Source organism: Pipra filicauda, unplaced genomic scaffold (genome assembly GCF_003945595.2).
Source record: "Pipra filicauda isolate LSUMZ 115617 unplaced genomic scaffold, ASM394559v2 scaffold433_size896684_pilon, whole genome shotgun sequence".
In the NCBI taxonomy this organism is placed as follows: Eukaryota; Metazoa; Chordata; class Aves; order Passeriformes; family Pipridae; genus Pipra; species Pipra filicauda.
The window spans coordinates 358,928-378,207 of NW_024104569.1; the positions used below are offsets into that span (position 1 = coordinate 358,928).

The 19,280-nt window shown below is 43.6% G+C and overlaps 1 protein-coding gene across 7 annotated transcripts in view; it reads left to right on the plus strand.

Annotated features, from left to right (window-relative positions):
- Nucleotides 1-19,280, plus strand: part of WNK2 (WNK lysine deficient protein kinase 2) — a 118,661-nt gene that overhangs the window by 42,870 nt on the left and 56,511 nt on the right. For all 7 annotated transcript variants that reach the window (XM_027732562.2, XM_027732563.2, XM_027732558.2 and 4 more), the window contains exons 4-7: nt 3,638-3,795; nt 13,544-13,632; nt 14,469-14,688; nt 17,171-17,459. In XM_027732562.2, the coding sequence (XP_027588363.2) occupies nt 3,638-3,795; nt 13,544-13,632; nt 14,469-14,688; nt 17,171-17,459 (756 nt within the window). The remainder of the gene's footprint in view (nt 1-3,637; nt 3,796-13,543; nt 13,633-14,468; nt 14,689-17,170; nt 17,460-19,280) is intronic.

A 19,280-nucleotide genomic window follows, 5' to 3' on the forward strand; every position in this document is an offset into this window, starting at 1 on the left:
CTGGAAGTGTTCAAGGCCAGATTGGACAGGGCTTGGAGCAACCTGGGCTAGTGGAAGGTGTCACTGCCCATGGCAGGGGGTGGAATGAGATGAGCTTTCAGGTTCCTTCCCACCCAAACGATGTGATATGCTGTATCCAATGCCCTGGGTTGGTGCCCATGTGAGAAGTGTTAGAACTGGGGTTTGCTTGAACTGGGAGAAGATTTTCCGAATGACTGTGGAAGGACATCATTCCCTTGCAAAAGTTACAGTGAGTGTTTTGGGTGCAAATGTCATGTTTTCCTGAATTCTCAGTTTGTCTTTTTCACCCAAAGAAGCTTCTGTATCCAGTCTCCCTAGTTCAGACCTGCAGGTGATGTTTCTGGGAAGCTGCAATTTCCTGAGTAATGCTGCTGGAAGGGGAAGAGGAGATACCATGCATGTATTTCAGCTTACAATATAAATGGAAATTAGATTCTAGTCAGTAAGAGTTGGCAAACTGATAGTGACAGCCACTGGTCCCTGACTAGCTATGAAAATAGCACCTTATCTTTCCGGCACCAGTTGCTTAAATAATTGTTTTAGCATCTCAAATTTTCAGATATTATTATTCTTGTATAATTATTTGCACAAAAATGTTGTCCTTAATGCTTAGGGAGCCCAGTATCATTGAAGTCAAAAAGATAGAAATTTTGGATATATGCTTGGCTGCTCTAGGTCTGCTTAACCTCATGGTTTTTAGTGAAGTCATGTTGGTTTATATTTGTTAAGTTTCTCTGGTTTTTAACTTCTAATAATTGATGGTCTTTTTTCTGTTGAAGGTCAGTAATTCTTCAGATAATTGTTTTGCAGGATAACAATTGTCCATTGGACATAATGGAATAATATCAGTAATAGCAATAGTGGGAATAATGTAAGTAATACCAATACTGGGAATAAGACCAGTAATACCAGTACTGTGAATAATTCCAGTAATACCAATACTGGGTATAGTATCAGTAGCACCAATACAAGGAGTAATATCAGTAATACCATTATTGGGAAGAATATTAGTAATAGCAATACAGGTTTTTGTAAAATTAGTTGTGAACACAACACCGTCAAAATACACTCCTGTTGAAAAGGAATTGGATACTGAAAGGGCTGCAGGATGCTGGCAATGTGGCTGCATTCATTTTGGCAATAAAACCGAGCTTATCGTTTTCGTGGGTAGTGCTGCTCCAGGGAGAGAATTAGGAAGGCTTGGAAACACTGGTGATGAGTGATTCTGCCTGCTCTGCAGAGGTAGCAGCTTTAAAGGCATATTAGTAGCTGCAATTTTACATTGGCTTGGAGGGATGAAATCAGCATGGCTGGGGGCCAGTTCCTCCCTTGCTGTGCCCGTGCCGTTGCTGGTGCTACCCTGACCTTGCAGTGTCTCTGTGGGAGCTGAGCCAGGGCAAACCTCGTCCTGCCAAGAGGAGCTGAGGGGATGCTGAACAGCTTTACGTTTAGGTGCTCTGTTTTGTTGAAGGATACTTGTATGGATTCCTTCCCCACCCCAAGGAATGGGGGGAAATGTCATTTTTGTGCTGTTTTGGAACGGTGTCAAGAATTCCATTTGCTTCTTAGACTATTGCTGTCACATTTTCAGATTTGCTTTAAATGCTCTGTAATTCATGAGATTCGCTCCTGCTGCTGAGTAGTGTTCCTTCTAAAACAAGGCAGCAGCTCCAGAACTGTTCCCTGTGGCAGCTGTTAACCCGTTCTGAGCAGCAGCCTCTGCCTGGGTGACAGCTGGAAGAAACACCCAGGGAGCAGGCACTAGGCTGAGCTTCTGTGACACAAGTCCAGCTGATTGACCAAGACTAGAGGAACGAGTGTCTTTGAGGTGGAAGGGACACAAACGAGGGAAGGGATCAGTCCTACATTTTGCAAAATGAATTTTACAGCAATGCGTGTGCTGAGGCTTGTTTTGTGAGTTAGGCTGAGTCTCCTGCAGAAAATGTGCAGAAGCAGAGTTTTTAACTGGTAGACCCTAATTTTGGGAGTCATCTTTTGTGTTGCCATAAAAAAAGTTTAGGACAAGTCATGGAGCCCTAGAGCCACAGAATGCTTTGGTTTGGAAGGGACCTTGAAGATCATCTCATTCCAATCTCTTCCATGGGCAGGGACACTTTCCACTAGACCAGGTTCCTCCCAAGTCCTCTCCAACCTAGTCTTGGACACTTCCAGGGATGGGACTTCCACAACTTGTTTGGGGTCTTGGATGGTGGCTTCCAGCTGGGGGGGGAGATTTAGATTAAATATTAGGAAGAAACACATTACTGTGAGGGTGGCGAGGCCCTGGCACAGGTTGCCCAGAGAAGCTGTGGCTGCCCCATCCCTGGAAATGTGGAAGGCCAGGTTGGACAGGGCTTGGAGCAAGCTGGGCTAGTGGAAGGTGTCCCTGCCCATGGCAGGGCATTTGAAACAAGATGGGCTTTAAGGTTCCTTCCAGTCCAAAACATTCTGTGATTCTATATGCAAGAACTATTTCCTCTCATTACATGTTACTTTAATTACAGTTGTGCTTTTGCTGCTGATGTAGAGATGTCATAACAAAGTAATAACAAGCATTACTACTGGAATTATTCACAATACCGGTATTACTGATGGTATCTGCCAGGGCTGGGGGCAGTTTGGGTGCTGAGGTTGGGCAGGCAGAGTTTATCTGGGTCCTTCTCATGGTCCGAGACTTCTCACATCCTTTTGGCATCCTGACAGCTTGCTGCTCCTCTCCCACAGCATGCAACCGCACTGATCCCTCTTCCTTTGTCTTTTCTACATGTAAAAAAGGGAATAAACTAGGCATGACTCCTAAGCATGAATTGCAGTATGAGATACAATTCCTGGAATAAATGATCCAAGTGTTAATAGTTTCCCTTTTTGCTTTATAAGCTCACCCTTTTCAGCGTAGTTTGCTGAGCAAATGCTACAGGTGCTGTAAGTTGCTGCTTGTCCCAAAGCTGCAGCTCCCTGTTAGGGAGCCATGTATTTACCCAGTTGCATCAGATTTCTGACATCCTAATCCCTGTTGAGTAGGACCTTATTCTGTGAGTAGCCTCATTGATTTGTCCCACTAAACCAGTGACAGAATTAGGTTTGATGTTTTGTGCGTGACTCTGTAGGTGATCTGTGGTACTACTGGCTTTCAAAGTGCTGTCTGTCTGCCGGGGGTTGCACTGCATATCTGGAGGAAACAAAAAAATGCAAGTTTGCATTGATAAAAATGAGCAGAGGTTCTTGTTCCTTCTCCCCTTTTCACATCCCCAAGCCTGTACACATCCCTCTCTCCACCCAGGCAGGAACCATTCCATCACTTGCAGTGTGGGCAGGCAGTAGGGCATAGCTCATTTTCTTGTTCATTTTTAAAATTTTTATATTTTTTCTTAATTTTTCTTTCCCCCTCACTCTCCCCTTCCCCTTTTGGATTATTACCAGCAAGCCACGGGCATGTAAATCTGTGTGTTGACTTTGGATTTCTTCCCTGGAGGATGCTTGAGCTCCTTTGAAATAACCTGGCACGGGCCCACGCACAGTTGTACTGGGTACATTTCTTACAGGTGAAAAAGCTTGTGGTTAAAGCCATTCAGACTCCTATTAAAAATGGACTTTCTCTTTGTGTGTGTCTGTGTAGGTACACCAGAATTCATGGCCCCAGAAATGTATGAGGAACACTACGATGAATCTGTGGATGTCTATGCGTTTGGAATGTGCATGTTGGAAATGGCTACCTCAGAATACCCTTACTCAGAATGCCAGAATGCTGCTCAAATCTACCGAAAAGTAACCTGTGTGAGTACATGTCCTTAATTTCGACTGGATTATGGCACCTGAAGGTTTCAAAGCTTGTTTTGATGCGAGTGCTGTGTTGTTGAGGTATCTGAGGTCTGGGGGACACAAACCTGTTGCAGGTTTATGTGTAGGCTTGTAATTCCACAGTTGGAATAGTTGTGTTTGACTGTGATTCAGCTGCATCAAATATTTTCAGTGACCTTTGTCATTGATTTTATCTCCAGCAGCCACAAATACATAAAACTTGGAAGAATGAGCAGGGAAAAACCTTCGCTCTAGTCTTGCCCTCTAAATGAGGACTTCTCAGACTGGATCAAGTTGGCATTCACAGCTTCTGTGAGCAACCTGCTCTAGCACCTCACTACCCTCACAGTAACGCATTTCTTACTAATACCTGATTTAAATCTCCCCTCCTCCACTTGGAAGCCGTCACCCAAGTCCCCAGACAAACTGGTCCAAGGCCAGGTTGGAGGGGACTTGGAGCAACCTGGGCTAGTGGAAGGTGTCCCTGCCCATGGTAGGGGTTGGAATGAGATGGACTTTAAGTTCCCTTCCAACTCAAACAATTCTGTGATTCTGTGATCTATGAAGTTTCCCACAAAACTAAAAGGACTAACTTTTAGGTTACAGTTTAAATGCTTTTTTATGCAGTGGAGGGTGTTTGATTTGGATTTCCAGCCCAGATTCTCTCTGTTTGTATGTGTAGCAAATTCTCTGAAGGTACAAAAGGGCAAAGATAGCAATATCTAGTTTTGGAGTCAGCCAGGGGAGCTTTAGATGTGCATTTGGGAACTCAGCAAGGTCTGGTATCCCCAGGCAGGAACCAGGGTAATGGGTTTGCTGCATTTTCAGTGAGTTAGACTGGAGAACTAGTCAGTTTAAAGTAATGTCTGCACTGGCTAAAATCCCCTCTCCAACACCCTCACTCCAGATGATAAATGTGTTTGTCTACATGAGCTAGGCTGCAAATGCCTGAGAAAACTCCTGAGTCTGTAAGATGCTCTTGGATTACAAATCACTGACTGCAGAGAAATGGGACTTGCCAAAGGCTTTGGCAGTGGTGGTTTTCCTCTCTTCTACTTGATTGAGTGAAACCAAGAGGTGCAGGAGGTTTTCTTCAAGGTAGATTAAATCACACTGACTGGTTTGGCAAAGATTTTCCCAAGCACTTCTTTCCATCTAATTGCTACCAAAGAAGAAGGTGAGCTGTGTGGTTTGGCCCTGGTGCATCACCAGAAGATGCAGTCTGCACATTTGGCACAGGACAAGGGTAATCCTTGAAAAAAAGCTGCACTAAAACTGGCAAAGATTAGCTACAGATTCATTTCTTGCATCTATATTGTAGAAAGAGTAGTTAGGCTTACATAGGAGATACATTGAGCAGATCCATCTCTCAGTCTCCAAAAGCATGGTCTCAGAATTAGTTTCTATTCCTTTTATCTAACTGCTTGTTATGAGCAAAAAATCTCCCCAAATGAGATTTAGTAATAACTGATTGATTTTGAAAGGTATTTGAGACCACTTGCCTTCTCCAAGAGGTTTAGGGAATCAGACTAGAATAAATTTTTTGTGCTGAGGGTGGTGAAACATGGGCACAGGTTGCCCAGAGAGGTGGTGGATGTGCCATCCCTGGAAACGTTGAAGGGCAGGTTGGATTGGACTCTGAGCAGCCTGGCATAGTGGAAGGTGTCCTTGCTCACTGCAGGGGGTTGGACTGGACTGGATGGCCTTTAAAGGTCCTTTCCAATCCAAACCATTCTGTGAATCTCTGAGATGTGGTGCTGTGAAATCCTGCTGGCAGCAAACACTGCTCCAGGTGGGAATTGCATCTTCTGATGTGCTGTGTGCTGATCCCTCACACTGGGTATAGAGATGGTGTCACCAGATACCAAACACTCACCTGTGCCAGATGAGGGGTTTATGTGCAATGTAATTTTTGTAGGTATAGTTTGTATTGTTCAGTATCTGTCTTTTCCCACCACTGAAGACCAGGATACTGGGAAGTTGGTACTCTTGTAGCTTGCTGTACTGGCCAGCTGGGATGATGCTGACCTGGAGGGAGAGGGAGAATTCAAACTGCTCAAGAGGGAATTTAAAAGTTGAAGTCAGTATCATCAGACACAGGGGAATGTCCTTGCTGTGACTTTCTGAGAGCAGGAAACCACATCCAAAGAGGGGAAGCAGCTTTATCCCATTTTTGTGTAAACTGTGCAAGCTGACATTTGTAGCTTGATAAAGCTGAATCTTTCCAATTAACTGATGCCTGGTAGTTTAGCTCTTCTTAGAGTGTTGCTTTCAACACAGAGCTACTCAGAAATCATTTTTGAAACCATGGAAGGCCTCAGAAAGTGCTCAGTTTGTCCCTGTGGCTGGAGCAGCTCCCTGTGGCTTTGCAGGGAGGTGAGTATTTGCAGCCATGGGTTGCTGGCTGCTGACTGCACTCTGCACCACACCATGGGCTCCAGCTTCTCAGAGACATGGGAGAGGTTTGATGGCTCAAGGCAGTTTCTTGCCTAATTCCTTGTTATTTGAGGTCAAGTTGGACAGGGCTTGGAGCAACCTGCTGTAGTGGAAGATGTCTCTGCCCATGGCAGGGAGGTTGGAACGAATTGATCTTTAAGGTCCCTTCCAACCCAAACTACTCCATGATTCTATAGCCAATTGTTCCACATTGTGGTGCTTTATCGCAGTGTTATTGCCTTTGGCACAAGGGGTTTTGGCTTTGTTTTGGTGTGTGGTCCTTCAGATGTGCTCTAAATGCCACCTGTGTGTGCAGCTTAGGGGACACCTCCTTGGACTCTAGAGCTTCACAGGGTGGCTGCAGGAGGCTCTTCTAATTTTAGGCTCTGGATCCTTGTCTCCTGCATGTGATACCAGTCTGGTACCTGATATCAGCCATGCTTAGCTGTTGTTACTGGGAACGTATTTGTGCATCTGGAGCCACGGAGAACATCAATCTCTCACTGCTCCGTGCACCCAGAGAAGCAATGTGTACACCTCTTAGGCATCTGGAATATTGGTAATTAAAACTTTGCAAGGCTCCTAAGCCTTACTTATCAAAACAATATCCAAGATGGCGAAGCATAATGATTAATCAGAGGATTCCTAATTAGATGTTATATTTCAATTTGCAGACTTAAGTAGCATTTTTTTAAACACTGATGGAAACCTGAGCCAGCTCGTTTTCTGTGACAGTAACCTTTGCACAGCTGAGGATTAGATGGTAAATTATTACAACTTTGAAAAACTGGCCTTGTAATGGCAACTTTAGAGAGATGGGAGATGATGGTTGTCTGAAGAACAAGTGATTGCAGAGAAGCTGTTGAAAGGTCACTGCAGCGGGTATCTTTGAAGCAGAACTGTCTGACAGGAAGCACTGAAGCCAAAAATGTCAGGTTCTGGCATGGAGGGTGCATTTACTGTGGTTTTCAACTGAATTTGGGGCAGTAGCAGTGGGAGCGAAGGCACTAGGATTCCTTAGATGGCAAAATTGGCACGACTGGTGTTCCAAGGAAAGGGTTAACCAGCTCCCTGTGGAGTGGAGAAAGCCCTGTCAAATGCCATGGGCTGCACAAACTGTCAGCCAGGAAGGAGGAGCAGGGGGTGGACCTCTGGGGTGAGGGTGCAGGAGGAGCCTCGTGTCCTGGGGGAGATCCTCTGTCCCAGGAGGAAGCTTCTGGTGGGCTCAACAGCTTCTCTGGAGGAGCTGCATCCGCAGGAGAGCTGGTGACAGCAAGGGACCCTGCTTCGACCCGCGTGAGTCGCCCTGGCGCCGCAGGGGCTGGGGGACCAGGGATGTGGAGGAGGAGGTGTAGAAGTCTGGGGTGTGGGGTCTTGAGCTAGCACCATGCAGTGGGGTCTGCCCTGAGTGGGGGCAGTGCCCATATACAGACAATAATTCTAAAATCACTTGGATGAAGAGTAGTTAGGGTTGGTCGTGCAGCAGCTCGTGTGAGCCCTGGGGTTTATAGGCTGAAATATAGTCTAGAAAAGGAGTGTAGCCTAAACCCAAGAGGCTGAGTTAGACTGTTTTCTTCCAGTATTAGGTTAGGTTTGGGGCTCTCACTGGAGCAGAAGGTGGCTCTGACCTTCTTGAATGGAGAGGATGCAGAGACCCCTGAGTGCTGCAGCTTCTCAGGGAGAAGTTTCCTTACTGTTTTTGTGATGCTGGGGGTTTTTTTGTACCAGAAAGGTAAACACTATTTTTAGTGTTTTAAATTGAGGGTTAATGCATTGTAAAAATTTGATTGCTGTGTCTGGCTGCCTGATGCTTTTTTTGAAAAAGTATAAAATAAAATAACTCTCCTTTCCTGCCTTGGGCTCAGCGTGGCAGTGCCAGCCCCTGGAGGTGCTGATAGAATCGAAAGGGCTTGGAATTGCTGGCTAGAGTTTGTATCAAGGAGCAATAACCAACAGAATCTTTAGACTACCTCCAGCCTCCTGTTGTGTCCCACTGGGCTGTTCCCTCCACTGCCCAGCACAGGCCAGGGATGATTTGAGTTTTGCCACTATAATATCTTTTTTAATAGTTCCTACTCTGTGTCCTAACACTCTACCAAACCCTTACCTGCTACTGGCATGTAAGATGCACCTGAAGTCCTGGCTGTCCAAGCCACACATGTTGGTAGTCCTTATTGGTGTAGAAAATACCAACCGTGCCTTTCCGAGACATTGTTATTTCAGGATACGCCACATTCACATGTCTGTAGTGTAAAATTATTATGCTTAATTTATTTCAGGGGCCTATTCTGCCTGACCATATTGTCATGGCTTATTTGCTGTTTTAAGTTTTGCACTCCTGTTTTCCCCTGTGTGTGGCTGTGTGTGTGTAAATGTCCACGGTAGTGGTGGTCATGTTTGGAAATGTGTAGAGGGGCTTCTTTCTCTGCCAGACAAGGCATGCTTGTTCTGACTTGTCACCTCCCTGTGCCCTTTCAGCCTGAATGATGGAGTATAAACATTACAAAAAAATGAATATGTACCATAAATAGAAAATACATCTTTCTCAAGCAGCGGAGCCAAGCCACATTTACCACAGTTCACTTTGAAGTGATTTCCTGGTCAGCATATTTGCAGCGCCCTTCGTTCTGATGCCATAATCTCATTTTTCATGCATAACTTGATGGTTTTTCTTACTCAGTTTTTTTTTGTGTTTAATCATTCTGCCAAGTGATTCTGATGTAGACAACAGTGATGAAACATCAGCGTCCGTGACCTTCCCAGCCCGGTGTTTTCTTAGGGATGTGCTGCAGAATGCACAGCAGAGCAGCTGCATCTCCCACGAGTTTCCGGCCACCTCCTTGGATTTAGCAGCACAAACCTGTGCTTCAAAACAACCCACACGGTTATAGTGTTCTGGTTTGCTTGTAAAGGTTTCACATTAGTTGGTTTTGTCCATGTACTGGAGGTTTTCTCAGCACTCACAGACTGTAATGCCATACTGCTCACACAGACGGAATAAATGCTGTGGCTGTGGCACAGTGACAACAGGCAAATAATGCTGTGAGTGCCACTGCATGGACTTCTTGTGGGGTTTGGAGATCTTCTTAGGTCTGCAGGTAATCCTCTTAGGTCCACATTAAGATGGAGTGAAACAGATGAGTTTATAATTGCACACAGTTAACGTCATGGAACAAAATCCCGGTAAAATTGAGAGCTTTACCTTCATTTCAGTGACTTCAGGGTGCAGTTTCAGTTGGAAACATGTCTTCAGCCTTTTTGGTAGAAGGTTTTTTCTCCTTTTTTTAGGAATGACATGGGACTAGAGATTTCCCTTCAGGTAGAAGGTGGAGTGTTAGCCCAGAGCAGGCTGTCTCTAGGGTGAAAGGGCACCTTCTGGGGGGCGGGAAGGCCCCTGGAGAAATTCCTGACTGACGTGGGTCAGTCGTACTGTTGGCTTGGCTGGCGTTTGCTGTGTACCTTGCAAAGCATCATGTGTTGCTGTCCCAAAGTGTGCTCTGCTGATGGAAAATGGCACGTGGCTGTTTTTAGACCTCTGGAAAACAAGCAGCACATTTTTTCCCCCAGCATGGAGGTTGCAACTTTAGTGTCCTGTATAGTGCCTGGCTGTAGACTCAGCTGCCTTATACTGGGGGGCAATGGATTGCAAATCCAATTGCTGCAGAAAGAAGGGGACAGGAGTTAAGTGGTGGTGAGGGATTCAGAATAAGTTATCCTGTTTGAGACAGAGAAATTCTAAAAAGGGAAATTATTTGATCTCTCATTTTACTCTTGGGTTATATATGTGTATGTATATTTTAACATTTGAAGGATTTGTTTGACATTATTCTTATTCCCCTTGTGCCCCCCAGCCAGCCCTGCGTTTCGCGTGTGGTGGGGTTAAGTTCACTTTAGTTTACAAGAGGCTGTACAGCTTTCAAACTGTCATGGATAATTTCTTAGCTAATATACTTTGAGTTTTGGTGCCATTATTCCTTGGGAACGCTCGGAGAAGACAGATGGCTTTTGTTTAAATGAATGAGATGAGTCCTTTGGTGGCAAATAGAAGCCCCTTCATTGCTGGGAGGCACCGTGCCGGGAGGAGGGTTTGCAGCATCCCAGTGAGATGGCCTTGGAGAGTTTAATGAAGAGTAAGGAACAAAAGCATCCTAAACCATATGGGCAGGGTGAAAACACTTTGGCAAAGCAGCTTTTTTCAGTACTTCACTCTCCTTGTTTGTTTTACTCATCTATTCATAGCTTAGCTGTTCTGCACATGAACACAATGGATGTTTGAGGAGGAGTGCTCCTTCAAAAGATGGTGAAAGTAAAGTGTTGTTGGAAGAGTTTTTGGTTTTTTTTGTGAAAGCAATTTGTAAGGTCAGTATTGGAAATCAGTCATTAGGGATTTGCTAAAAGGGCTGTTTTCAGGCAAACCTAATTTCTAGGTGCTCAGCGTGTCCCTCCCTCCCTGCTCCATCCCAGTCATGTCAAAGTTCAAGCTGAACCACGTAAGAAAATTAAGTTGGGAGAAACTGTGATATGCCTCATGGTATTTGTGCCTCTCATATGTTCACTTTGTGTTGAGATACCCATGAAGTGCTTATAAAAATTGTAAAAAGCAGCTGGCAGGTTCCCTTGAGTGTGTAAACATGCGAGCAATATATTTGTCTAGGTAGCTGCAAGTAGAGATTTATCCTGCTTTCTCTTTTGAATTACCAAGAACTTCTTCCAGCTCCTCCTTGGAGGACACACTATGCTCCTGTAGCTTTAGGGTGAATTAGGACACAGAGGAGTCCTGCTAGAACTGACTTTTGGTGGTGCTTTGTTTTTTTTTGTTTCTAACTCAGGTATCAGAGCTCTCTTAAGTGCTCCCCTTGGCACACTGGAGTCAGTCTTGGTTTTGCAGGCTGGGCACTCCCATGCCTTTTGACAGGTTTTTCTAATGCACAAAATTTGAGCCCTCATCTCATAAGTAAGATTTAGGTTTGCTTAAGCAAATAATTCTTTTTAGTGGGTCACAGGCAGCCAGCCGTGTGTACAGATTAGTTTGGTTTGTTCCCACAAGAATGGGGGTTTTTGGTTCCCCACAACTTTCTGCTGAGGCAAAATTGGGGAGCTGAGTCTTGTGTGACTATTCTGTATTTTTATTTTTATTTTTTTCAAAATTTATGAATTACATATTTCACTCTAGAGTTTTAAGACAAAAAGGGAGTGGCGGTTGACCTGAAATTAATAAATTAAATAAAGTTTGGAGTAGAATCTGAGGTTTGAATGGCAACAGAATGTTCATAAAAACATAAAAGTATAATCTGATGCCAGAATATTCAGAAATTTTCAGAGAGCTGCCAGCCCCTCACTGAAATTCACACGTAGATTTTATTCAAGACTTAATTCAGTGAATTACTTGCAGAAAATCTTTGAAATACTTTTTTTTTTTTTTTTAATTCAAGGCAGCATTGGATGAGCTAGAAGTCAACTCTGCAGGGCTCCTTATCTGCCACTGCATGAGCTATTATTTACTGTTATTTCAGGGTGAAACTTTAAAAGGATTTGAATGGAGTTAAATGTCCAATTCCCATTCAGTTATGTGCTTAATCACATTCTGGGTTTTTTAGATAAAGGAAACTGTGTTTCCTTTTTGTTCTGCTTATTGACTTCATTGGAAATACTTGGGTCCTTAAGTGGTAGGATCTAACTGCATAATCTCTTCTCAAACTGATTTTGTCAGATTTTCGTCCATATATGCATCTTGGTTTAGTAGGTGGAGATGTTGATGTGTTTTTAAAAGGGAATCAATTCTCTTGTGATTTAAAGCTGGACATCACAAATAAAGGATAACTTCTTGTGTTGCCGTGTGTCATCTGTAGCTGAATAGAAATGTGGAAGGCATCCACGGGAAACTTTCTGTGGATGGGAGGAGTTACCAGTGTCCCAGCTGGGGGGCTGGGAGTTGCTCTGACATCCTTTGGCGGGAGAGTGCTGAGGTGGCATCGCTGGAAACCACGGCTGTTCCCAGGGGAACATCCCTTCCTCCCTGTCCACAGCCTGCAGTCAGAAGAAACTATCACTCTGGGTTCTGAGAACACCCAGCCCCACATCTGTGCTGACTGCCCAGGTGTTCCCCATTGGTGTTTTTTTGGTATATTTTGGATATCTGTACGGAATGATGACACAATGTATGAACTGTTACTTAGCTGAGAGCTCACATACCTCTTCTCCTACAGTCTGTCCTTAGGTTGGTAAGATATACGTTATTTTTATATTATATGTTATTTTATCCAGGCTCTGTACCCTGAGGTGGATCATGCTGAGTTAAGATCTTGGTCCTAAAATACTAGACAGTGGGGAGAGCTGACCTGTGACTGTCCTAGGAATGCGTTTGTGTATCCCTTTTAAATCCTCTCCATCTTCTTAACACAATCCCAGCTAACCTTAAAGAAATGCAAAGTATCCCTGTTGCACCTACAGAGCTGAGCTCCCAGTGTGGAGACATGGATTCTGCCTCTCCAGGTTTTCTTTTGCAATGAGCAGTTGGGTTTTCTCCTTGAAAGGCCACGCTCATAGGTTGCTGTTCCAAATCTAGAACTATTCCCAGAAAAATGTTAACATTTGGCAGAGATTTAACTTGATTTATAGGCTGCACCTGCTCTACCACGCATTCCCAGTGGGATTCTAACAATATCCTGGGAAATTCAAGAGCAACACAGAGCTGTTGGGTATATTCTCCTGCTTTCCAGCTTTGTTATTAGGGTTGATTTTTAATTTTTTATGGAAACTGGGCTGTTGGAGAGTGTTTGGGTCATAGAAAAGCAAAAGGTTTGTGGGAAACAGGAATATGGACTATTCCAAGGTATTTTGATTAAATCTCAGCACTGGTTAACTGAAGAAAAAACATGATTATTTGTCTTTATTCACTTAGTGTTTTAAGAGTTAAGGCAAAAACATAAAAGGAATCATTTCAGAAAATGGTTATTTTTGAAATTTAAAACTGGCTGTTTCTTGAATATTCACTTCAGAGTCCACAGGATATAAAGGTAAAATTTGCAAAAGATGGTAAAGAAAAAGAGATACTTGCCCTGTGTGTGGCTGAGCTCATGCAAACTAGTGTACTACTTTTGAAGTGCAGTGGTACTTAGAAATATGGTAGCCCTAAATCTTAAACTCAGTTTTGCATTAAGACTAACAACTTTAAAGCATTAGTTACTCCAAGGGTTGAATTAACTGTACAATGTAGGAAAAATATGCTTAATTAAGAGATATAATGCAATTCTTTTTCAAACTAAATTGTTTTTCTCTATCCTTTTAGGGTATAAAGCCAGCGAGCTTTGAGAAAGTTACTGATCCCGAAATTAAAGAGATAATTGGGGAGTGCATCTGCAAAAATAAGGAAGAAAGGTTTGTTTCAAGTGATCAAGTTTTGTATTAAGTAATGTGTGTGCAGGGATTTCAGAACTGTCTGTGGAGTTTTGTTCTTTGTGGATTTTCTCTGGGGAGAAAGCACAGAATGGGAATGCAAATATGAATGATTTCCTGCTTCCCTGGCACACAATGTCAGGACAAGTGCTGTGGTGTCTCCCAGCCTCTCAGCTCCAAAGGATGAGGTCAGGAGGCATTGCTGTGGACCTGAACCTGGGTGTTCCAGTAGCAATTCCTGGCTCCTCAGTCCATAACATTTCCCTTGGAAGGTTCTGCCTGGAGCACCAAGTGTGGTGAGGGTCGATGTAGATTCATCACAAGCTGTTGTAGCAGATCCCGTTGGCCTCAGTGGCCTCTGGACATGGAGACATGTTGTGCATTGTTTCAAGCTTCAGGTTTAAAACCTGATCTTTCACTGGTCTCTGCCAGTTTCTCTAGTGCTCAGTGCTTCCTGTCTTTCCTAAATACAGTTTTTAGGGACCTCAGCTGACTCCCTAGAGGGAACCTCTTCTTTAGTACTCCTTAGGCTCAGGTACTCAAGAAAAGTTGAGCAAAGCTATAGTCTGCATTTCTGTATGTGCTTGTGGTGTATGAATGTTTCTAAAGCTCTGAGAAATGAAAATGTCATTTTTTCACTTTCATTTCATTTTCAGTAACATGGGAAATCCCATGTCTTTTCAAAAAGAACACAAATTCGTTATGGGTGGACACCAAACATACTGTAAATGTTTCCACCTTTAACAGCAATTTCTTGTCACAAACCTTTCTGAATTGCTTGACTTACAGTATTTGAATCTTCTTTATATCCTTTGCAGATATGAAATTAAAGATTTATTAAGCCATGCCTTTTTTGCTGAAGATACTGGGGTAAGAGTGGAACTTGCAGAAGAAGACCATGGTAGGAAATCCTCTATTGCCTTAAGACTCTGGGTAGAAGATCCTAAGAAACTGAAAGGAAAACCCAAAGATAATGGAGCCATTGAGTTTACTTTTGATCTGGAGAAGGAAACTCCTGATGATGTTGCACAAGAAATGGTAAAATAAACTTCTCCTGACAAAAATGTGTATATATAAAGTAGTACATAAGTCTCAAAAGACAGCAGGAACAAGTCTGGTAAAGTAACTCCACTTGAACCATTCCAGGTGTCCAGTTTAGGCTCTTCACATTGATTTTGGAGTGAATGCTGCAAGAAAGGGGTAAACGGGGAAGAACTAATAACTGAAACATATTGTTTGCCATGTATGAAAGCAGATGCCTGAAATAACATTTCAAGTAGCTTAGGGACCATAAAGGTCTGGTCCACTTTTATGTTTTGCAAACTCTTTTGCCAGTTTCTGTAGGCTGTTGAATGTCTTCGAATGTGTTTGGAATCTGTTTAGTTCCAGGCAGCAGCTTGAAACAAATTAGAAGAGCTCAGAAGTTCAGTCACAAAACTTTCTGCACTGAATTCTCCAAAACTCCTTTTCCCATCTTTTCTATGGTGTTCCTTAGGAGGAATGTAGATGAGGAAGGTCTGTGGTCAGCCGCTCTGCCGCCAAACATTGATAGGAAACTAGATTCACCCAGTTAGGAATAAGCTTTGGATTTTTTAACAGATAAGTTTAACTTGGTGAGTTTCTGTGTCTTCGTAACTTGTGGAGTTTTGTTAGAGAATCTGTGTTCCAATTTCACTGCCTTGTTCTTGAGCTCATATTTCAGTGGTGCTGTTACTGCACCGTTCTAGCGTCATGGAGGCTCAGAGTCAGTAAGCTCTGAGCCGAGGTCTGAACTTTCCTGTGCTTGCAGAAGTGCTATTATAATCTAAATCCCAAGGGTTCCCATTTAACAGTGTTGTCATCACCACTCCTGTTCTGCTCAGGAGGCACTCTTTTTGGTAATGCTGCCTTGCTCTGCTGGGAATCGTCACCTTCTGCTCCAAATTTAGTGGGAGGAATTCAGGCTCCTCTGTCTTCTTGTCATTAGTTTGCAGTAGGTCCAGTATTTTTCCAGCAGTGTATTGTTACAGAACTATTTAGTTTAAAAGTGGCTCTGGTACAGTTACCTACTGCTTTATTTTGCATTTAAATATTGGTGGAAATATCTGGCATTTTGAAGTTCTGTAAGTTGCTTGGTCCACAGCTGTGATGTTTTGTTTTGAAGAGGAAATGATTCTAGTAAAAAGTATATTTACAAGGATCATGCCCAAACTACAGTGACACTATACCCTTTCCCAAATAATTTTAAAACCTGTGTTCTGCATTAATAGTTACCTAAGTGACTGTCCTGAAATGCTTTCAAACTTGAGGCTGTTGCAGGGGCAGAAAAGAGGGACATTTATTCCTAAATGTCTTTTTCTAGTCCTTATCAGTTGTGGAACACCAAAGCCATGTGCTTTCATCAGTTTGTTTTTTTATGTGCTGTGGAAGAGAAGAATGCAGGAGACCTCCTGAGTACAGGCAATTATTTATCATTACTGATGTGGTTTTGGTAGTTGGGCAATCCCACCTGTCCAAAGGATGTGGCTAAAAGGAACTTGAAGTGTTCTGGTGGGTTTGGAGCCTGAAGTCAGCTCTCCTAATCGGTGGGGACTGTAAAGTGGCACATCTTCATTAAAATGAACCTGTGTTTTAGGCTACTTTACCCCCTTTAATTTTAAACAGTGAAAATTTAAGCTGTGAAACTGCCTCATGTTTGGGCAAGAGCAAAGCAGGAAAGCCTCTAGATCTCCCCCATGGATACAAGTGCTTCCAAATCCATTGAATATGTATGTTAAGAATGTAGGGAGAGCAGACAAAGCTCTGGTAGGTTATTATTAAATGAAAATTCATACCCTGTGCTGGAGGAGCTTATGCGAACAAATAGCACAAAGATGAATTTCCATTTCATCTGTCGAGTGGTTGAGTTCTGAGAAGCCTCGTCCCCTTTTCCATCAAATGGGAACAGTCTGCATCGGACTCACTGATGGGCTTTTTGTTTATAAAAGTCAATCAATACTGACTGACTTCACTATTTAAGAGAAGTTAATTTGAGACATAATTCTGTTAACATCTTGTCCCTCAGAGATTGCTGTGCTGCTGGGCAGAGTAATTTGGGAAACTGTGTGTGCTGGAAAGGTTAAGGCAATAAATTCAGATTTAGGGGTAGTTTGATTCACTCCAGTTGCGTTGTTCAAAGATTCTTTTTCCTGTTTTGACTATTCTTTTAGTGTTAACAAGAAAAAAAGAGGGGAACCCATCTGCCATTAAACTTGCTCTCCACAATGGATGTTAAGTGGTGAATAAATTGAGCCAATACCTATTCATATCTTAGAAATTACATACTGGGTTTTTTAATGCATTCGGGATAGAAGCTTTATTAAAAAAAGACCCCATCAAGCTCTCGAGTTCCTGTTCTCGTGAGAAATAAATTTATTTAAATTCATATTGTTTCAAACTGATGTCTTCTCTGTTAGGAAGAGATTTCAGTGGCACAGGTGTGTGACACGTGTGTGCACGTCCATGCACGCGTGACCTTGCTAAGTCTGTGCCTCCTCTGTAGATTGACTCGGGATTTTTCCATGAAAACGATCTCAAGATAGTTGCCAAGTCCATACGGGACAGAGTAGCGCTGATCCTGTGGAGGAGAGAGCGGATCTGGCCGAGGATGCAGTCGGAGGAGCGGCGGGACTCGGAGTGCCTGGAGAAGCTGAAGGCGCCGCAGGCGCAGCAGGTGCAGGTCACGTACCTGTCCCACACGGGGCACCACATCCTGTCGGAGCCGGAGGAGCCGGAGGCGGACCAGCACCCCTTCCAGCAGAACCTGCCCACCAGCGTCACCTCCGTCGCGTGTAAGTCTCGTGGTTTGTGGGCATTCAGTGGTGAATCTCCAAGGGAAAAAGCCACAGTGATCCCAGCTCAGGGGAGAGAGGAACTGATGTGTGTGGGTTTGAACAGTAGCTCAAAAAACGCAAGAGTCCCGGACAGACACATCACAATTTTGAAGGAGGCTCCCCCGGGCAGTGGGCACAGCCCCAAGGCTGCCAGAGCTCCAGGAGGGTTTGGATGATCCTCTCAGGCACGTGGTGTGGCTGTCGGGGATAGACCTGTGCAGGGCCAGGAGCTGGACTGGATGATCCTTGTGGGTCCTTTCCAACACAGCATATTCTGTTAAAGTTTCAAGAAAACTATATAATACAGATATCTCTATATAACATTCCTTCAGTAGCAATAAATGCCAAAACTATAATGGATTTGTAAATGGAAAGGCAAGGAAACCTGCTGCTTGACACAAAAGCTACGTGTTTTCTGTGCTAGGTGGTGGGATCAACTTCATGCAAAACACGATTTCAGAGCCTGCTGAAGTTGAATTGGCACCAAACTAATTGCTGATCCTTGTGGATTCCTTCCAACTTGGGATTCTGTGAATGTGTATGATTCAAACTGGTCAGAGCAACTGGTGGCTCTTTCAAATGATGTTGACCTTGTGGAGATGTCCATTGCAAACCAGGCCTTACTGAAACCAAGGCACAGCAGGCTCTTGTGTTTTCAAGTGACTCCTTATGCCTTACAGTTTTTTGTGATGCTGTGCAAAGGTCTGTGGTAGGAAGAAAAATCCATCTCTAGATGTTATGTGATGTAATTTAAGATTTCCCTGTTTTATGAGAAATACCAACTGTGTTTTGGTCAGGGGTGTTGGGAGCACCAGAGCTGTGGGCTGACATTGTAATTGCTGTTGGATCTTTGGATCATGGTCAGAGGTTAACTCTGTTCCCCCATGCTCTCTTTTACCCTGAGCTCATGGCCCTGAGGCCAGGGCCTGTTTGAGCTCCCCCGTGGCAGATCAGAGTAGGGGGTCACTGATCTGCCAGCCCTTGACATGCAGCTGGGGCTGATCCCAGGGCTATTTCAAGGACGCCTCCTGGTTTAATTCCAAGCACTGATTTTGGTCTATCTCTGGCTATAAGAAACTCTCTGGTTTGGCTTGCAGAGCTTGTTGTTTCTTCGTTTGGATTCTGAGTGTCAGATTTACCCCCAGCAAACAGCACAGCACAAGGAAGGGGGAGTGCTTTTATTTTCCTAAAGTAACTCTGCCCTGACTCTGGCCGCTAAAATTAACCTTTGTTACTGACTCGAGCTCTGGTACTGAAATCTAAATCTGTTTGTACTTTTAACCATCTTGAAGGAAACATTGCCAGATATTTTTGCCCCATCCCTGGAAGTGTCCAAGGCCAGCTTGGACGGGGCTTGGAGCACCCTGGTCTAGTGGAAGGTGTCCCTGCCCATGGCAGGAGGTGGAACAAGATGAGCTTTAAAGTCCCTTCCAGCCCAAACCATTCTGTGATTCTGTGATTTTTTGCTTGGAAGATTTGAAATTTTATGAGAGTTCTTTTCCTTTTTCCTAGCCAATTTTTCTGATAAAATCCGATATGCATATTTTCCTACAAAACAATTATCATAATGTTTCTGTTTTACTGTTCTGGGCTTGTATTTAAGCACATTTGAGTTAAAGATGCATTAACTTTAGCAAAGACACAGCTGCTGCTTTAATTCAGGTATTGTATAAAGGGCTACACAGAGGTCTGCTTTGAATTCTGAAATATCCATGCATGCCTCTACAGGAAAAATGTCTTTACAAGATATTTAGCCACATTTGCATAACACTCACAATA